This window comes from Magnolia sinica, chromosome 14, assembly GCF_029962835.1.
Source record: "Magnolia sinica isolate HGM2019 chromosome 14, MsV1, whole genome shotgun sequence".
NCBI lineage: Eukaryota > Viridiplantae > Streptophyta > Magnoliopsida > Magnoliales > Magnoliaceae > Magnolia > Magnolia sinica.
The window spans coordinates 72,521,985-72,542,995 of record NC_080586.1 but is presented as its reverse complement, the minus strand read 5'-3'; the positions used below and the strand labels follow the sequence as shown (position 1 = coordinate 72,542,995).

The following is a 21,011-nucleotide window of genomic DNA, read 5'->3' as shown; positions in this document are numbered from 1 at the left end:
GCCCATTGACACCCTTAGTGATTGACGATTTCCATCAGTGGAACACCTTGGGAATGTTGGAACTTGGAAGCTCGATGTTGATGGAAACTCTTTGAGGAATCTGATGGCTTTTAGGATGTGGTGGTTCAAGGGGATGATCTGTGAAATGTCAAGTTAATCTTCTCGAGACCGGTGGTCAACAGTTCAAACCATGCAAAGCTCTTGGTCATTAAAGGGACTCTTCCTCAACGGTTGAGTGGGCTTTGAAGAAGTGTGAGTGTGCATCTGCGTGTGCAAACACTTCATCCTGGCTTTGTACAATTTAGGCTAATAGCCATAGGTGAACTGAATTAAGAAACCAAAGCAAAGGAAGAGAGTAAAGTAAAAGCAGGAGCTCATACGTGTGTGCATGTGTGTGTGTCTAGACAGTTAATTTCTGCTATGGATGTGGGATTGGAGGATATTTGTTGAATGACATTGTGTCTTGTCTTAGAAAAAGGTTTCTCTTTCTGCCTCCTCTAGTTGGACATCTTTTTGTGTATAGGAAATCACCTAAGATCTTATAGGACCGTTGGTAGAAAGACTTGCTCTCTCTAGGACGGATCTGACAAAGCATCCTTTTTTGTCTCTTTTGGCCTCTTGTTTTTTACAAGAAAACCATCTGAAGTCTAATAGGATCTGTTGGTGGAGAGACTTGAAAGACAAATAACTTTGTGAAAGAGCCAATCCATAGAATGTAGACCAAAGAAGTTTGAAAGATGACAAATAGATGTTTTTTATTTAATAATTTGTAAATTCATGCAATTTTTTTACTCTATGTAGGTATTTTAATGTACTTGTCATATGTTTAACAGAAGAATTTTGCGACTATTTCTTTCAATCATTAAAATATTTAGAAGAAACAAAACATCCCATACAGATTATAAATGAAACCAAAAAGAGGAGTAGAGGACTCTGCCTGGTTCAGAAACATTCTCCAAAAAACTAGAGAGAGAGAGAGAGAGAGAGAGGAAAAGAGCATCTCCACAGAGATAGCCAACGACCAGTAAGGCACAACATTCGAATTAAGAACACACAAACCATAGGGCATAACATTCAAATAATGAACATATCACAACCTAAACCTCCAACAATAGGCCGCTGAAGAGTCAACATTAGGACTTTCAAAGAGATCACCCGTCATGTTTCTCACCCCAAACAAACTTAACAAAGGAGTTTCGAAGGGATATCTGCACTAGTGATGGTATAATTGCACTAAAATTGGTTGTTTGAGGGTGGGATATCGTTCCAATGAGATCTAGGTAAATAGTGATTGTGAGCCTACTAAATCATCACGTTGATATAGTTACTGGCTTTCTAAAAAAATTCAATTAGAACTCATGCCTATGAATGTTTAAACAAAAAATATCATAATATGGACTGGTAAAAATGGCTAAGAAACTCCGATCAAGTTCCATTGCTTTCAATGACATTTCTTTACACATCAAATGCCAAACGTAATAAATCGTTCAAAACAATGCCAAACAGAAGATCTCCAAGCATTGAAAACATGGAAATATATGGAAGTAACAAACCTTCGCAAGAATGAAATGGGTTCACGTTGTGCATATGGCTCATAGACGATTCCAGGGCTCACCATGGATACTTTCAAAGCCCCCTACATATAATAATCATAAGGAAACATTAGCACAGGAGGATCACCTATACTACAGTAAAGACAAAGTAGAACATCAGTATTTTGCCAGCCATCCAAACAATGCAAATAAGAACCAAGTGCCTCAAGGCCCTCAACAAAAATGAGAAACTCATGCCCCTCAAGTAGAGTTCACCGCCAATATGTTTGACCTAGGAACCAACTAGTATTGTAGTTACACCGATGTGATCATGGACACACTCAACTGTGATAATTAAAGACAATATTCAACTACAGAATCACCAAGCACCCTCCCTCAGAGCCTTGACACCTTCATTTTTTATCCTTACCCCTTTCCCTTTAAATCTGTCATGACAATATAAGAGGCCCATAGTTCTGGAAAATCTGATGGCTTACACAGATCTAGTTGGAAGCCCAAAATGGGAACCACCGAAAGTGTTACCAGAACATCCTCCAGCCATCGGAAGTGTTGTCGGCACATCCCAAATCCACCGAAAATGCCGTTAATTTGTCCTCCAGCCACTAAAAGTGCTGCAGGAATATTCTAGAGCCACCAAAAGTGCTGCTGGCTTGTCCTGCAGCCACCGAAAGTGCTGCCAGAGCAGTTAAGAGCCACCGGAAGTGTTGCCGCATAATAAAGCAGCCAGCAGAAGTGCCACCAGTACATCCTGCAGCCACTGGAAGTGTGATCAGCCATTCCAACAGCCACTGGAAGAAGCAGCAGAACCTCAACCCTACCAGAAGACCTCGCCTGTAGTCTCTGATGTGCCAGTAGCCCTATTTGAAACTTTCTACATGTGTCATTTGTTCGTTCAGAAGAGCAATATGCTAATATTCTCACCAAGGGGACTTCGTTCCTTTGCTTAGAGGATATTATTGCCAGCTTGGCATGTATAATATCTATGCACTAGCTTGAGGGGGAGTGTTAGAGTACAGTCTTGTGGGTATGCGTGAGAGTGCACAGTTCCTCCATGCTCTATATACACCATATATTGGTGTTTATCTTTTAGAATTGGTAGTATCTTTGATTGGGCTTGTCAGTTATAAATCTCTTTCCTTCTCCATTGTTTTCTCCCTATTATTTCTAAAACAGCATAAATTATATAAAAGGATCAGAAGATAACTTTTGCATGTTAGAATGATAAGATCACTTTGGGCTTGAACTCCATCTGTCTCTTCTCATCTTCCTACAATATCAACTCCAGTAAGGTTGAAATTTTGTATACGGCAGAGAAGGGGTCTCTTCAATGGATCCTTCCAAAAAAAAAAGGCCTCTGCAATGGGAATCTGAACTCTTCTATTCTAAAATCAAGTCCATTTCTTCCCACAATGTCTTTTCTTTTTATCATTAAGACAAATATTGCTGAGATTTCGAAAATCTCATGATATTTTTGCAAGAAATAAACTAAACAAAATTGTCACGAGAATATCACGAGATTTTCAAAATATCAGCATTTCAAATTTCCATGAAATTATTATGACATTAACATAAAATTTATTTAAAGTTTAACTCATTATATAATTATATATTAACATTCGGAAATTATTTATTAATTTATAATATATATTTTTAATTTTTATTTAGCGAGATTTTGCTGATAATAGCTTGAGAAAAACCTCAAAATTTAAACATGAGGTTTTGACATATAGCAACCTGCTGCCTTTTGGCTCAAAGACAAAGAACACCCTCCCTCATGTGTTTTCCCAATTAACACCTTCCAGTTTCCATATTCAGTAAAAAAAAACCACCATGTGGTTAACATCCATCGGCAAAACGTAGAAATCATGTCAGAGCCATTATAGTTAACTGTTTACCACGGACAATACCTTTTTACCCTTGGTTTGGGAGAGGGTAGAGTTAGGATTTGGATTTGGGAAAAGAGAGAGCAGAGAGGTTAGGGGCAGTGTTCGAAATATCGGTCTTGCATTACGTATCGCAGCCTTGGGATACGGATACGTATCGGTTATCGGATGGGATATATCGGTTGTATCGCGTAATGTATCACTGTTGTTGGAAACATGGGGAAACATAGGGAATTTTGATGGGGACATCACGTGCACACGCGCACTCGCACCACCACCCCTACGCACGTACATACGCAGAAGGAGGACCCCACCATTGATCTGGCTCGATGACGATGTTCAGGGAGGGCCTCCTAGCTAGAAGACAAGTTTTGGTTCAAAAAAAGTGGACCCGATAGTCAAGAAAAGCCCATCATGGGATCTCATGATCGTGGCCCACTCTTCGGATTGATTTCATATTTTAGGTTTTGCTTATTGTTATTATTTAGAACATCGTGAACGCTTTAGATTTCTCTGTTTGGTTTTTATTTTAGTTTACTTCATCGCCAAATAATAGGTTGCGCATATGGTGCGAGTTTTTAGGGTATAGAGTTTTCTTATAAATAGGCACCCCTTGTAGCTTTTTTCATTGATTGAAGATTAATAAAAATTCTGCATTTTCCTACTCTCTGAGTTGTAAAGCCTAATTGGGTGCGAAGCTCTCCCTTCATCGAAGGGTTAACTACCGTGGTGCGAAGCTACATCTATCCCGATTCGCCCCCATCCATCGTCATCTCTACTACCCCTATTCTACCATCCCTTCTTCTCATCTTACCCCATCATCTACACTTTGAATCAATCATCTATTGCAGCAATTCTCCTCCCCACAGCAAAATTTCATAATCTGGCCCTACAGGAGGGCTGAAACTTCGGCGGAACACCACGCACAAACCGTACATCCGATCGAGTTGAGATTTGGGGGTTTTAGAGTCCATCCCTAGCCGATCAAGGCCAATGTGGCCTTTTCTAAATAGTGGGCCCCACACACATGCGGCCGAGATCACACGCATGTGCGTCTGGGCCATTGTTGTTGTCCACGCGTACGGTACTTCCCTGGTTCGTCTCTCTCCTCTCTTTCACTCCACTTTTACCCAAAATCTGTAAACCTAACCCTAAATTACTCAAATCTCCAATTTTATGCCCCTTTTCATACCCTAGGGCTCTTCGATTTGAAATTGGTGAATCCCTTCGATTAGGGACTGATTACTATGCATGTGTGGATGATTATTTCTCATCTTTGAGTATTGTTTGGTTCATAATTTTTATTGATCCAGCCCTATCATGTGTAGGCCTAGACCCGCATAGATTCCCCTTAATTGAATGTTTGGACTTTCATGTGGGATATGGAATTTGTGTAATTGTTTCTGAACTAACGTGATCTTAAGCCTGAAATCTCGCATATCATATTTAATTTTCATGTTCTACATCAAATTTGGTATCAAAGCCTAGGGTTCTTGTAAGGGAATTCATTACATGTGTAGGGTTTGGTTGTTTATGTCCATTACGCATCAATTCTCATCATATATGGTTGTTTAGAGGTCCATAAACCCTAACATAAGCTGCTGAAATTTTCTGTTATCCCCTTATTTGAATTATTTTAGAAATTAACTTAGTTTTCTATTTCTAGGTTTAGAAACTTTCTTTTTCTGTTTTTTAAAAACTAATTTTTTAGAAACTTTCTTAATTTGTTTTTAGAAACTAATTTCCTTTCCTTTTTCTTTTTCAGAAACTAGTTTACTTTCCTTTTTCTTTTTTAGAAACTAACTTAATTTCTATTTTAGAAACTTTCCTTTTTCTTTTTCTTTAGAAACTGGGTTGTTTTTTTAGAAACTTTTCTAATTTGTTTTTTTGTAGAAGCTTTCCTAATTTGTTTCTTTAAAAACTTTCCTAATTTGTTTTTAGAAACTTTCCTTTTTCGTTTTTAGAAACTAGGTTGCTTTTCTTTAGAAACTTTCCTAATTTGTTTTTTTAAAAACTTTCCTAATTTGTTTTTTATAGAAACTTTCCTAACTTGTTTTTCTTAGAAACTTTCCTTTTTCGTTTTTAGAAACTAGGTTGTTTCTTTTAAAAATTAAAAAATAAATAAATAAAATAAAATAAAATCTTATATTTTGACAACTATATTGCTGAATTTTGGTTGGAACCCTACACTAAACATGGAACAATTGCAAGAGTCACTAAACAAGCTGTCCCAAATGTTGGAGTTTATGATCAAGAGCTTGGAAATGGACCAATACTAAGAACAACTTGATGTGCGCATTACCTGAATAAAAACCATTGCCAAGACAAACCCCACCATTGGGGTAGATGTCCCATCTCAGGCAGGTGGCCTGGTGGATAGACCAATGAATGGAGTTGGTGAAGGAATCAATTATGGGTGTGCATCCGTGCACCCACCCCATGAGAGACATCAAGACCACTATTTTGAGGGGTACGACATGTGCGGCCTTGTGGCTGGAGAGAGTGCACCAGACGCTAGTGTAGAGTTACCCACTAAGGCCATTCCGATAATGGATGAGTTACGTGATGTCTTTCCTAATGATCTACCGGATGAGTCTCCCCCTAGGAGGGATGTAGAGCACACCAGAACATGGGACACCGTAATACCTACAGTCGAGTTTGCGTTTAAGGGCCCGTTTGGCCACCTGCAATAGGTGGGATTAAGCTGGATGGAATTGAAAAAGTAGCATTAAATGCATGTGTAAGGTATTGTCTCTGGATTGGGTGTATCCCATACTTTTTAATGGCATGTTTGGAAGATATGGGACTAACTTCTATCCAGAGGGATTGGAGCCAAATCCTGTTTGGGAAAGAGAGGATTGCAAAAATCAGGCTGGTCAATTATTAAACAGGCCACAGTACTAGCATGTTGAATCGTTCTAAATCTCCTGGATATGGATGCGGATTTCCCGCGAACCACTTTCGCAAGAACTTCATGCAATGTGAAGTTCAGTGGGACCCACCGTGATGAATATAGGAAATCCACCACGCCCAACAGGTTTACAATATCAATTTAGGTGATGGGCCCGAAAATGATCTAAATCCAAAACTCATGTGCGCCATGCATAAGATAAACGTGTGTAGGTAAATTCTTACCATTGAAAACTTCTTGGGTCCACCGTGTTTTTTTTTATACCATCTATACCATTCACAAAGTAAATTTTATACACATATTGGTGAAAGTTACGAGTTATCATGTTTCAAATCTTGTGTGGCCCCACGTATGTCTCAATGGTGGACATTCAATCATCAGTCGTGTGGCCCATATGAGAAAAGGATTTTCGTAATTTCTGGTTCAATGTCATAACAAACCGTGGAAAAACTGATGAACGTGGTGGATTTCTCATAAATATCACCGTGGGCCCCAGTTAACTATCCTTCGCACGTAGATCCTGCTAAACGCGTTGGTCCAGAACCCACATGAAATCGGATTGCTACCCACTTTATATCGTACTGACTTACTCAGTACCCACCTTTCGTACTGAGTACACTCAGTTGGGCCCACCGTCAGTGTATTGTCTTATCCACTCCGTCCATCCTATTTTTCAGATCATTTTAATGGTTGAGACAAAAAATGAGGTATATATAAATCTCAAGTGGACCATACCATAGGGAATAATGATTTCCACCGTTGAAACCTTTCCATGGCCTACATGTATGTTTTTTTCATCAAACCTGTTGATAATATCACAAAGACATTGATTAACTGAAAACACAAATATCATATTGATACAAAACTTCTGTAGTCCCCAAGAAATTATCAATGGTAGATGTTCAATTCACACTGTCTCCGGTGGTGTGGTCGATTTGAGCTTTTTTTAATTTTTCAGTTTTAGGCTAATGATAAAAACTTATCTTCTAAAATGCATGGACGGAGTAGATGTAATCACAATATCCACAAGGGGCCCACGATCAAGCGTCATACCCAAATGGCTTCATTCATGTGGACGTCACTCAAACAGACAGCAGTGGAAGCGGTTTACCCGATGGTGAAGTCGAAGCGGGTTACGGCAAACTCACCCACAGGATTGCCAAATCCTACCTTTTGACAGACGGTATTGGCGGAAGACTCGAAGCTCATTATCCCGGGTTGAAATATCGTCTCCAAACATGACTGAATGGTGGATATGGCAGGCCGACGAATGCAATCCCAGCTACTCCCACTTAATGCAAGTGGCCAAACGTGCCCTAATAGTTCTGTCGATAGGTCCACAGGTCTCAGTCCTTATGAAGTCGTTACTGTTTATAAACCTGGGAAACCTATTGATCTTGTCCCTATGTCACTGTCCCATAGGGTGTCAGAGCCTGCGAAGTCTTTTGCGCATCACATTCATTCATGGCATCAAGAAATCAGGCAAAAGATCACTACTAGTAATAAACATTTCAAATTTTATGCAAACCAACATAAACGTTTCAAAGAATTCAATATTGGGAACTCTGTGATAGTCTGCATCTGGCCCGAACGATACCCTCCGGAGGTCGTTCGTAAGTTACACGAGCGTAGCGTTAGACCCTTCAAAATTATAAAACGAAACAGTCTCAATGTGTATGAGGTAGATCTTTCACCTTCTATGGGAATTAGTTTCACATTCAACGTAGAGGATCTAATTATTTTTCAGGGGACCATTAATACTTTGTCTGGCCCTTCGCCTACCCGTCCTCATTTCCCGTATTTATCCCTTGAACCATGGCCCCTTCCCAACCCAGCCTCTACGTCTCATACCTACGCGTCCCGACCCATTTTCCCAGCCTCTACCTGTCATACCACCCGTCCCGACCTATTTTCTCAGCCTCTACATCCCATACCTACCCTTCCCAACCCATTTTTCCAGCCTCTACCTCCCATACCTACCTGTCCCGACCCATCTTCCCAACCTCTACCTCCCATACCTATCCTTCCCAACCTATTTTCCCAGCCTCTACCTCCCATACCTAACCTTCACACACCCAAAAAGGAAATAGAGGATATCCTTGACCATCAGATAGTTTCAACGTCGGACGGCGGGTTTCAGAAGTACCCGGTTAAATGGAAGTCACACTCAGCTTCAAACAGCGCGTGGCTCATTGAGAAGAAGTTTCAGAGACTTGATCCTGACATCCTGGAGCGGTTCAAGAGTTTTATTTCGCCAGTGGCGAAATCTTCGCAGCCGGGGACAATTGATGGGGACATCACGCGCACACGCGCACTCACACCACCACCCCTACGCACGTACATACGCAGGAGGACCCCACCATCGATCTGGCTCGATGATGACGTCCAGGGAGGGCCTCCTAACTAGAAGACAAGTTTTGGTTTAAAAAAATGGACCTGATAATCAAGAAAAGCCCATCATGGGATCTCATGATCATGGCCCACTTGTCGGATTGATTTCATATTTTAAGTTTTGCTTATTGTTATTATTTAGAACATCGTGAACGCTTTGGATTTCTCTGTTTGGTTTTTATTTTAGTTTACTTCATCGCCAAATAATAGGTTGCGCATATGGTGCGAGTTTTTGGGGTATAGGGTTTTCTTATAAATAGGCACCTCTTGTAGCTTTTTCCATTGATTGAAGACTAATAAAAATTCTATGTTTTCCTACTCTATGAGTTGTAAAGCCTATTTGGGTGCGAAGCCCTCCCTTCATCGAAGGGTTAACTACCGTGGTGCGAAGCCACATCTATCCCGATTCGCCCCCATCCATTGTCATCTCTACTACCCATATTCTACCATCCATTCTTCTCATCTTACCCCATCATCTACACTTTGAATCAATCATCTATTATAGCAATTCTCCTCCCCACAGCAGAATTTCAGAATCTGGCCCTACAGGAGGGCTGAAACTTCGGCGGAGCACCACCCACAAACCGTACATCGGATCGAGTTGAGATTTGGGGGTTTTAGAGTCTATCCCTGTCCGATCAAGGCCAAGGTGGCCTTTTCTGAACAGTGGGCCCCACACACGTGCGGCCGAGATCACACACATGTGCGTCTGGGCCATTATTGTTGTCCACGCGTACAGTACTTCTCTGGTTCGTCTCTTTCCTCTCTTTCACTCCGCTTTTACCCAAAATTTGTAAACCTAACCCTAAATTACTCAAATCTCCAATTTTATGCCCCTTTTATTACCCTAGGGCTCCTCGATTTGAAATTGGTGAATCCCTTGGATTAGGGACTGATTACCATGCATGTGTGGATGATTATTTCTCATCTTTGAGTATCGTTTGGTTCATAATTTTTATTGATCCAACCCTATCATGTGTAGGCCTAGACCCGCATAGATTCCCCTTAATTGAATGTTTGGACTTTCATGTGGGATATGGAATTTGTGTAATTGTTTCTGAACTAACGTGATCTAAGCCTGAAATCTCGCATTTCATATTTAATTTTCATGTTCTGCATCAAAATTGGTCAAATTTTTCAATGAAACTTCAGTTATTGTTAAAAAAAGGCATCAATACACATTTATAAATCAAGTCTGGGCCATTGTTGTTGTCCACACGTACGGTACTTCTCTGGTTCGTCTCTTTCACTCCGCTTTTACCCAAAATCTGTAAACCTAACCCTAAATTACTCAAATCTCCAATTTTATGCCCCTTTTATTACCCTAGGGTTCCTCGATTTGAAATTGGTGAATCCCTTGGATTATGGACTGATTACTATGCATGTGTGGATGATTATTTCTCATCTTTGAGTATCGTTTGGTTCATAATTTTTATTGATCCAACCCTATCATGTGTAGGCCTAGACCCGCATAGATTCCCCTTAATTGAATGTTTGGACTTTCATGTGGGATATGGAATTTGTGTAATTGTTTCTAAACTAACGTGATCTAAGCCTGAAATCTCGCATTTCATATTTAATTTTCATGTTCTGCATCAAAATTGGTCAAATTTTTCAATGAAACTTCAGTTATTGTTAAAAAAAGGCATCAATACACATTTATAAATCAAAACATTACAAAAAACAATTGCGCATAATAGGTTTTCTTTGTACGGGGTCCTAATATATGTGTAATCTAACTAAATTGATGCAAATATATTCAAAGTCTATTCATATAATGTATATGTGTAAGAAGACGTGTGGAAACACAACCAATACATTCAAAAGCAAAAGAAGAATCACTAGATCAGATTATATATATATTTGATTTTATGTTTGGACCCAAAGACTGCAACTGAGTTGCGAGAAATTGAGAAATTTTGTTTTTTTTTTTCAATTTTCAGCAACTCAGCCAATCTCCAAATCTCAAAAACTTAGGGGTTAGGGTTGGGCTTTGGGGGTTTGGGAGGAGTTATATTGTCATTTTTAAAAAAGATTTTGCCAACCAGCCTAATCTAATAATGATTAGTTTTTCCATCCAACACATAAATGGCAGGGTGGTTTTTTACCATATTTAAAAAAGTAAAAGGTGTTTTCAAATGCATGAGAGAGGGTGTTATTTGTCTTTGGGCCAATAGCGCGGGTGCTATATGTAAAAACCTTTTTATAAATATCCCGGGAAATTACTGAGAACAAGATTTTTCATTATGCTTCCCTAATCTATTTTGCTTTTCTCCTACCTCAGATCTACATCCTCTTACCCTTTTTTTATTCTTTATTGCAACAACAAACTGTCTTAAGGAACACAAAAGGACACTATTTGTGAACATAGGATACATTCCCTTTCTTTCTCTTCATTCATTTTCCTAAGTTACATCAGATCTACATCCAATGTAACCATTTCGACCTATTCTTGACTTTCTTCATGAGCAATATCTCAAATAACACTCTTTAAATGTAAAAAGAACAATAGCATAAGTTGTGACCGTTCTCCTACATGTTGACTGCTTAACTATAATACGAAATGGCGATTCAAACCTTCAAGGCAGGAATGCCAATGGACCAAGCCAGGGTTAGGTCAGCTCAAGCCTAGAAAGGAGCAAGTTCTCTAGGCCCAAGCCATACCAGATTTAAGGATTATCAATCCCAACCCCGCCTGTTACTTTATTTTGAAAGATCAACCCCACCTGTTATATTTATTAATATATAGTTGTAAAATAAAGGAAAAGATACATACCGCTGCTTGTGCTTGAGGAGGTGCCTTGACTACTGTTGACATTGATCTCATATCATTCAAGAATATTGATAATTCAGTAACCTGAAATGAATCAGAAAGGAAGTTGAAATAGCCATGATAAAAACGAGTATGAAGATTTCATAAAAGGAAGAAGAAGAAGACAACAGCAACAATATGCATACTTCCAACCTCACACACAAAAAGGTTTTTGTGCCTTGTGTGTCGCACACAAATTATATCCTGCATTGCACAAAAATAGGGTACATGTCACCATATTCTGGCAATCCAAACTGATCATTGAGTGAAAGATGACATGGATGGGCCATTGTGCAAATATCGCAAGGAATAGACAATCCAACCCATCAGAATGGTAGGTTTCCAACATTCCTGTCCACAATTAATCTGTAGATGTGTAGATCGTTGTGTTTTCTGGTAATGGGCATTTCACAGCTGCGGCAACCAGATGAATGATACAGATCAGAGAATATTCTACCGCTTACCCATTTTTGTACCATATGCGGCAATTAGAATGATGGGGAGCATAGTGAGACAGTCTATCATTTGAATGACGACCAGGGGAGGCTTCAATGAGGGGAATGTTGAATAGGTTTGAAGGCCTGAAAATATGATGAGAAGACGACCCAAAAGGACTCAAGTTAAGGTGGGAGAAGGGATATGAAGGCTTGTTCACTTTCCTTAGATCAGGTTGACTGGCAAAACAAGATTCGTAAAGCCAACCCAAATCGCAGGGACAATGCTTCAATGACTAAAATGATGACGATGGTGGTGATGGTGGAGTAATTTAATTTGTGCACTAAACAAGTTAGATTTACCCAAAGCATAAACTTGAGAGAGAGAGAGAGAGAGATGCTTTCACTAGAGAGATTAGAGGTGATAAAACAATGGAGTTGTCAATAATAAGCAAGTACCTTTGATGAACGGAGTGGCTTTGCAAGTCCAACCTTCGGAGGAAAATGGTCATAGCCCTTACTACATGAGTATGTCAGAATTGTGCGGCACCTGATTCCTGGAGTATATCACATCATCAAGAAGTCAATCAAACTGAACAAACTTTTTTTTTTCTAATCCAAACAAACGTTCATATAGTGAATTGAAAAAAAAACAGATAAAAGATGTATTCTGATGCATTCAGGCCATATATCCATTAAGAATTCAAAGGAGGCACAAATACGGCCTGACCTGCTCACTGATCCATAAATCAAGAGAAGGGAGCATCTGGTTGGTCAATGAATGATCCAATGGTACAAGGAGCCAAAGGACCAAGCAAATGCCCTTTTTAAGTTGTCCAATTGGCCTGACCTGCAGGGGCCCATGGGTTGAAGTGGCCATCCTAGATGACAAGACACCTGGTTGAGCATGATTTTGTTCTTGGCTAGTAGTTACTTCCCTTTTCCAGTAAGACTTGCTAAGTGAGCAAACATTTTGTGTTATGCTTTAATTAGGAAAGTGGATATACGAAGGCCTCTATCAGTGTTTTGAATAGCATCCATAGCGTAGCTTCAATGCTGCATAGCATCAGCAAATAGCGTAAAACCCCTGTAGCGTATGCTACAGGGGTCATAGCATACACATAGCGTATGTAGTGTCATAGTGTACACTACTTTCTTTTATAAATGATAATTGTATTTTATATTTTGTATTTTGTACGTAATACTCTCAACCTGTGGGATTTTAATTTCTTTTCATACTTGTGAGTTGTGGTTTCAATTAGACATTATTAATTAAAGTGGTTTGCTTACAAAAGTTGTTGATATGATTTGGTTTATATACGTGGATTGGCTTTTGATAAATGATAATTAATAACTTATTTGAATATGCTTATACTTGAAAACAATTGAATCATCTTTTATATATATATATAGAGAGAGAGAGAGAGAGAGAGAGAGAGAGAGAGTTTTTTCTTACTATTTATCATATTTTTTCTATTTTAAATTAAAAAATGTAAGTGTCATGTAGCTTACGCTACATGCTACAGAGGGTTGAACGCTGCACAACACACTACCGCTATTTAAAACAATAGCCTATGTATACAACTACAAGGCCCTACATGTCGAACTAGCATTTGAAGCAAATAATTTTTTTAACCCATAATGGGTTAATGTTGAGAGGTTCGATGCTCCTTAAGCTAGCACAATACCCAACCTATCTTTCTCTTTTTTCCTTCTTACCTAGCTTCCTATGGTTTCTTTTTATATGGAGTGGATTCCTCAATTCTATATTTGGTACGTAAAATTGAAAATTATTTTCTGCCAATTTGGGCTCATTTTCAAGCTTTGTGATGTATTATATTGCTTTTTCACTAACTCGAAGTCAACAAAACTAAGGTAAAACTAAAACCAATGAAAAGAAAATGAACAAAAGATATGTATATATATGTAGAAGTTCGAGTAGCCGTCACACCTGGACTCAAGTAGCTTCGAGAGCTTCCACCCATCACACCTGGAATCGAGTAGCTTTCAAAGCTTCCAAACCTAAAAATCCACCATATGAATAAAATGACACCATATGGTAAAAGAAAATCAGAATTATTTGATTTCAGACCCTCCACCTTGAATTTGTACAAGTGGGGTGCATGGTTAAGCGATCTAAACCATTGATCTGATAGGCCCCGCTGTGATAGACTACACAGTATTCCCTCAAAAATCTAAGCGTGGAAGATCCTACCCATCATGTCTTTGCCATTTTCTCCACTAAATGTGGATAGCTGATGTACTTTTTTATCAGCCATATCAATACGCTAACAGTAATCAAAGTGTTCAGATTGTCCCCAATCCATGATGGGGCCCACCAGACCAATCACCTGGATAACCAAATCATGGGCTCCACTAGTTCTGACCAAAACCCATACACATCCTCACACCAGGGATCATATAATTCCTTATTCGGCGGCCGACTCTAACCCATCAAACAATGGACCAAAAATGGCATGTTTGGTGAATATGAACTGTCCATCTGGTGGGCCCAGCTCTTGACAACCACATCTCATACTGATCAGATATAAGACATATCCAATCGAAGCTTTTTTTGTATACCAAAGCACATCCATAGTGGGCCCCACCATGCGAAATGTCCGGATTCACCGACCGCGCAACCCATACAGTGAAGTGGCCACAGACCACGACTCCATCATGGCGAAAGAAAGAAAACCAAACGACTGCAGCTTAAGAAACATCAACAAAAATGGGCACCATTAGCGTATCTACTAACCTACACCACTTCATTTCAAACGAAAATCGATCGCAGAACAGAACTATATATATATATATATATAAACGAAGGTCGCAATCCGCCACTTACAGAGATGAGATTTCTCGGAGTCGGATGGAACGGCACAGATGCCGAATCGTCTGAGATCGTACCAGAGACATTGGATTTCATAGAAAGAAACACTACTTTCGATTCACAGACGAACGATCTGTGCAAGAAAGGAAGCAGACTTAGGGTTTGGGTAGTGTGTGAAGATGGTGGGTCTGTTTCCTCTACTCCGTTCCTCTCAGCTGTAGGCCATCGCAGAAGAACTTGCTTGAAGCGAGGCTATATTTGTCGACTCAAATTACAGATATGACCCTGGTTATTGCTGAAAAGTACTTGGGATTTGCTGCGAGGGCAGACGAATACTGATTTGCTGTGGCCATAGAAGCTTTCAACGGCCGGCGTTTAATCCCCACTGTTTCCTGTGGTGTGGTCCACTTGAGCTTTGTTTCTGCCTCAATTTTGGGGTTCATGCCATAAAATGAACGGGCCGAATGGATTGACTGCGTTGATAAAACACGTATATTAAGGTGGGACCCACGGAGCTTTTCAACCAGCTACCTGGCCAGTGTTGGAGCGGATTAGATGAGACCCGGACTCACCCAAGGAAATAGGATTGCGTACTGAGTTACGCTTTTATCGTACTGAGTAAACTCAGTTGGGCCTACTATGAATGTATGTGGGTTATCCACGCCGTCCATCCGTTTTCCATATCATTTGGCCGGGTGGATCGTAAGGGATTGAATGGTATTGTGGATGGCATGGATTTCTAGGTAACGATGGTGTTGTCAGTGGATTGTCTTGAGATCCATGGGATTGCTATATCCCTGGATTGCTATATCCAGTCTGTTGGCACGCCCGGCCAATCCCAGGATTAAACCTTTCCCTCCTTTCCAATCCCCCGAACCAAACACGTCCCAGGCAAATTTGAACGGATTAGGGTGTATTGGATGGGATTTAAAGGTAATGATGGTGTTGTCAGTGGATTGTCTTAAGACCCATGGGATTGGGATCAGATCACCGACTCTCTTTGGCATGCCTGGCCAATCCCGGGATTTAACTTCCAATCCCTTCCAATACCATCCAATCCGACCGGCCAAACGGCCCCTAGTGGTTGAGTCTAAAATATAAGTATTCGCAAAGTTCAAGTGGACCGCACTACAGGAAACAATGTGAATAATGACTTTCACCATTGAAACCTTGTTAGGGCCCACAGTGATGTTTATTTGTCATCCAACATGTTCATAAGATTGCAAAGACATGGTGAAGGTAAAACACAAATATTAGCTTGATCCAAAACTTTTGCCGGCCCCAAGAAATTTTCAGCGGTGGAATTTCAATTCACACTATTTCCCATGGTGAGGTCTACTTGAGATTTGGATATATCTCATTTTTTGAATCAAGCCATAAAATTATCTGTTAAAATGGTTGGATGGAGTACATAAAATATGCAAATCACGGTGGACCCCACAGAGTTTCCTCAGTACACTTAGTTACTCGGTACGCAATCGGCCCCCATGCGGCCCTTACTGTGGGGCCCACCTTGACTTATGTATTCTGTATCCACACCATCCATCTTTTTTTTCCTGTTCATTTTAGGGTGTAGATCCCAAAAATAAAGAAGATCCAAATCCCGGGTAGACTATAATCTGGGAAAAAGTTGTGATTGAATATCATACCATTAAAAACTTGTTAGGGGGCACCTTAATCTCTCCGTAGTGTTTATTTGTCATCCAATATGGTGATAAGGTCACATAAGGTGGACGAAGGGAGGAAAAAAAAAAAAGACAAATCACAGCTTGATCCAAAACTTTTGTGGTCCATTAATAGTCAATCACCATGGTTTCCCATGGCGTGATCCGCCTGATTACTAAATCTGCTTCATTTCTAAAATAATGCCCTATAATGATCTGAAAAAATGGACGGATGTCATAGATGCAAAATATATACATTTTGATACTTTAAGTAGTGTATATTGCTTTTTATTTGGTAACTTATTTTATATTTAGATTGACCAAATTTTCTATTCTTTTGAACATTATGGTTGATTATATTTATTAGACAGGTTGGATATTATAAAAATATCATGTGAGCCCGCATTTCTTAACTTTACTACTTTTTTAAAATAAAGTTTAATTATGCAAGTATTATTGTAATTTTGCTGCTGAAAAAGGCACATTATTTGGTAAAATCCTAATTCTTGAGGAATTCTGTCATAAAAATCTTAACTTCTATGCAAATTTTTACCTCAATTGTGAGAAATTCTATAGTAAAAATCTCAACTTACTTCTACGTAAATTATTAACCCAGTTTATAAATGCATATGTTTATATAAAATAATTCTAAACTCTGTTTAAAAAATAATATGGTATTATGAAATATAAATTAAATATGCTAAAGGTGAAGTACTTGAGAATGATGAAGAAAGAGATAAAAGATTGAAATCTAAAAAGGCTCGGGTATCCTGTAGATAGCTATTGGAGTTTCCTTTGTTTACTAAGAATGGCTTAACATCCACAAAAATATCTATGGCGTCCGTTGGGTAAATCACACCTTGCTTGGCCTTGATTCTTAGAAGAGACTTATGCAACTTCTAAGTGGGCTACCCTAACAAATTATATTTAAAATCTCTAAATTTAAATGGTATAACCCAAGTCTTTGAATGCTACCATTTTTTTGGGTCATCCTTACATCATGATGAGGTGCACCAGATGAATGGATTAGGTGGCACATAAATACTATGGTAGGCCCTCCATAACCTTAATGGTGATTGTTCATCTTCAACTGTTTTATATCGTGGGTGGTTCATCTAAGTTTTAGATGATCATGACTTTTGGGCCTCATACTTTGATGGAAGGGTGGATCCTATGAGAGTTATACTCACGTGGCTTTTCTAATTGCAAAAGTAACCATGATAAGCACTTAGGAAACTGAGCATTGTAGAGAAAGTCTTTGCTAGTGTCAATAGCTTTTGCCTTTGTTGTTTTAGAAAATACAAACCTTAATGGGATGTTTAGCACATGGAATTAAATGGTATTTAGTGAGATGGAATTGTTTTTTTTGCAATAAATGCACTCGTCAGTGGATTTTCTATTAATACCATGGGAGTGAGCTATTCACTTTGGCGTTTGGATCATGTAGAATGTAGGGCTTAAATACATGTTTTGATTATTTTAGCGTTTGGTTGTACATGTAAAATAACCACCAATTTCAAAAATCGTATTTGAAAACTAGAGTGAGAAGTAAAGTGGAGTCCACCTTGATGTTTGTGAGTAATCCACTCTGTCCATCCATTCTGTGAGATCTTTTAGGACATGCTACCAAAATTCAAGCGGAACTGAAACTCAAGTGGGCCAAACGAGAGGAAAGAGTAGGGAAAGAATTTCCTACTGTTGAAACCTTCTCGAGCTCTACCTTAATATTTATATGTCATCCCAACTGTTTATAAGTTCATTCTCGCCGGAATGAACTGACAACATAGAAAACTTTATTGTGATACAAAACTTTTGTGGTTATATAAATGTTTCAATGGTAGTCACTTAATTCCCACTTTTTTCTCTTGTGTGGCCCACTTAAGTTTTAAATCAACCTCATTTTTAGTCACTTACCCTAAAATGATCTTATAAAACAGATGAATGGGATTAGCTCCTCACAAATATCAAGGTGGGCCTCACATCCCTTCCCAGTGTAAGAACTTACTAGCTCATGATTTTAGGAGGATATCACACAGATTTTGTAAATCCCGATTAAATTGTGGAAAGCCCTCCCTTACCCTCCCTACTCATGCACATGATCTAAAGTTAGAAAACTACGATGAACTAAGTAGGGATAATTTTTCAAACCAAGGGATTTAAAGTTTCATCCCACTTAAGACCATCTACTTGTATGCGCCAAACACTCCCTAAGTAGAATAACAGTTGATATTGAAATTTTAACTAAACATTGTTAAGCATGCACATTTTCAAATTCTTAAAATGCCCAAAACTTTATTTAAAATATCTTTTCACATCCTTAAGCGTACAAGGCTATCTGTCATTGGAAACTAATTGCGGTATAAAAAATGTCTCCCAATATTGATGTTATAATATAAATAAAGCAGCGTCCACAAAGCATCATAAATTTACCGCTAAAATATCAATTCACTACTTTTATTATAGGTGGGGCTCATTATTCTAGTAATTAATTTGAGTTATATATCACACATGTATTTGGTTTATAATTGATACAAAGTGGGCCCCATCATTTTAGTGAAATTTTTTTTTTCAGTTATATATTATGGGTTAAGGGTGACAATGGGCCAAGTGGTCTCACAAGTTGATTAAGCTTTGGACTAGGTTTAAACCTATAAGCTTGGCCAAACTTTCATGGCTCAATCAAATTTTTGAGCACACATGGGCTCAAGGGATTTTAGCCCAACCTGGCCTAACCCAACAGGTCGGACCCCACTTCACATAAACATCTTATATCCTACAAATGTCATTTTCATCATGATTAGACAACTCATGTGTCTTAAATGTAAAATATTATTTTGTTTTACTTATTTATTTATTATTGTTGTTGTTATTATATATTTTTTGCACGTGTGCTCACTTGAGCAACGGATGGCTTAGGACCATTAAAGTTGGAAATAAATATTTTATCAATTTTTAGGTGGACCATTAAAGTTGGAAATAAAGACTTTATCAATATTTGAGTTGGGCTTTGATAAGGATAATGTCCAATCAGTTTTTACAGTTTGGGCTTGGGCTTGGGCCTAATGCTCTAGGCCTAAACTAGTTTGGGCGTAGGGCCTAAAGTGTCATGCTAGCTTGGTCCGGCCTAACCCAACCCATTTCCATCCCTAGTTTGGGCCTAGGGCCTAACAAGTTTGAAGTCAACAAGTGGTATCAAAGCCAGTCGAGAAAAATCATATGATGTCTAGATATCTTATAAAATCTCTAACTTAAGAAGATGTTGTGAAATTTGAATTTCACATTTTTAAAGAGAATCCATATCTCAAACTTTGAGCTATAAGCTGTCCTTAGATCCAGCCAGGTGGGTGCGACCCTAACCATGGGGCCACTTCAATGTATACATAGTATGTCTACACTATCCATTCGTTTTGCCAACTTATTTTTACATAACATCGTGAAGAAAGACAAAATAGATGGTTAATCAAATGATGAATGGGTTAGCTCATCAAATTACCACTTTTTAAAGAAGAAAAATGCTGAGGGGGTATAATCAAGCGTTGCGAACATGTGGGCCCACCAAGGGTTGACAAAGTGGCCCCATGATGGGCCATGTCCAACAACACCCGGCTCGATGAACAAATCTACCTTATTTTGATACCAGTCAATCACAATGGTATGTCCCACCTTTTAGATATATGGCACATTGTCAAGCAGGGGTGGGCAATGGGTCAGGTTGAGCCTTGGGTCAATTGGCCTCACCCACTTCTAAGTCGGATTTGGACCCAAGTCAGGTCAGGTTGCGGGTCAAGCTAGGGCAGGGAAAAAAGCCCATTTAGATAGATGTGTTGGGCTCAGGTATTGCCCAACCCACCGGCCCATATAACCCATATAGTGCACCAATGGGCTCGGCCAATGACCCCTTATATATATATATATAAAGCAAGCATCTAACTGCAATTGCATGAAGCAAAGGCAAGATATAGGACACTGCAACGAAGGATCAGTGAAGAAGCAAGAGCCATGATGATTTCAACACAAGCCAAGCACATGCACCATATCAGATCAGGTGGGTCAGTTAGGAAGCCGGTTGTGTCCCACGCCTGAAAGGATTATAATCTGTCTATGCAGGAATCTTTGGAGCCCACCATGATGTATAGGTTTTATCCAATCCGTCCATTCATTTTTTAAGATCATTTTAGTGTATGAACCCAAAAATGAGGCAGATCCAAGGCTCAAGTGGACACACAATAGAAATTGAACATTCACTACTAAAAATTTCTTGAGAGGATCAAGCTTGTATTTATGTTTTCTCTTCATCTATGTGACCCTACGAACGGGTTGGATGGCAAATAAACATCACAGTGGTCCCTAATAAGGATTCAACAGTGGGTGTTATTATCAGCTCTTCTGCCTGTGGCATGGCACCTAAGCTTTGAGTCTGCCTCAATTTTGGTTCCATGACATGAACTGACTTAGAATAATGGATAGTTAATGTGGATAAAACATATACAACACGGTGGCCCCCACATAACCCTTGTATAGACGGAATAT

At 39.1% G+C, this 21,011-nt stretch overlaps 1 protein-coding gene across 6 annotated transcripts in view; it reads right to left on the bottom strand.

Annotated features, from left to right (window-relative positions):
• Positions 1-15,121, bottom strand: part of LOC131226157 (uncharacterized) — a 44,390-nt gene extending 29,269 nt beyond the window's left edge. For 3 of the 6 annotated variants that reach the window (XR_009161658.1, XR_009161660.1, XR_009161659.1), the window contains exons 1-5: positions 14,833-15,097; positions 13,936-14,006; positions 12,444-12,541; positions 11,515-11,595; positions 1,554-1,636 (exon numbers count right to left, since the gene is read on the bottom strand). Coding sequence is in view for 2 of the 6 variants with exons in the window: in XM_058221874.1 (XP_058077857.1) it covers positions 1,554-1,636; positions 11,515-11,595; positions 12,444-12,541; positions 13,936-14,006; positions 14,833-14,903 (404 nt within the window). In the remaining 4 variants the exon portion in view is untranslated. Of the gene's footprint in view, positions 1-1,553; positions 1,637-11,514; positions 11,596-12,443; positions 12,542-13,935; positions 14,007-14,832 lie in introns of all 6 variants that reach the window. The other 3 variants (XR_009161661.1, XM_058221875.1, XM_058221874.1) reach the window with 3 other exon arrangements.
• Positions 15,122-21,011: the final 5,890 nt, after the last annotated feature.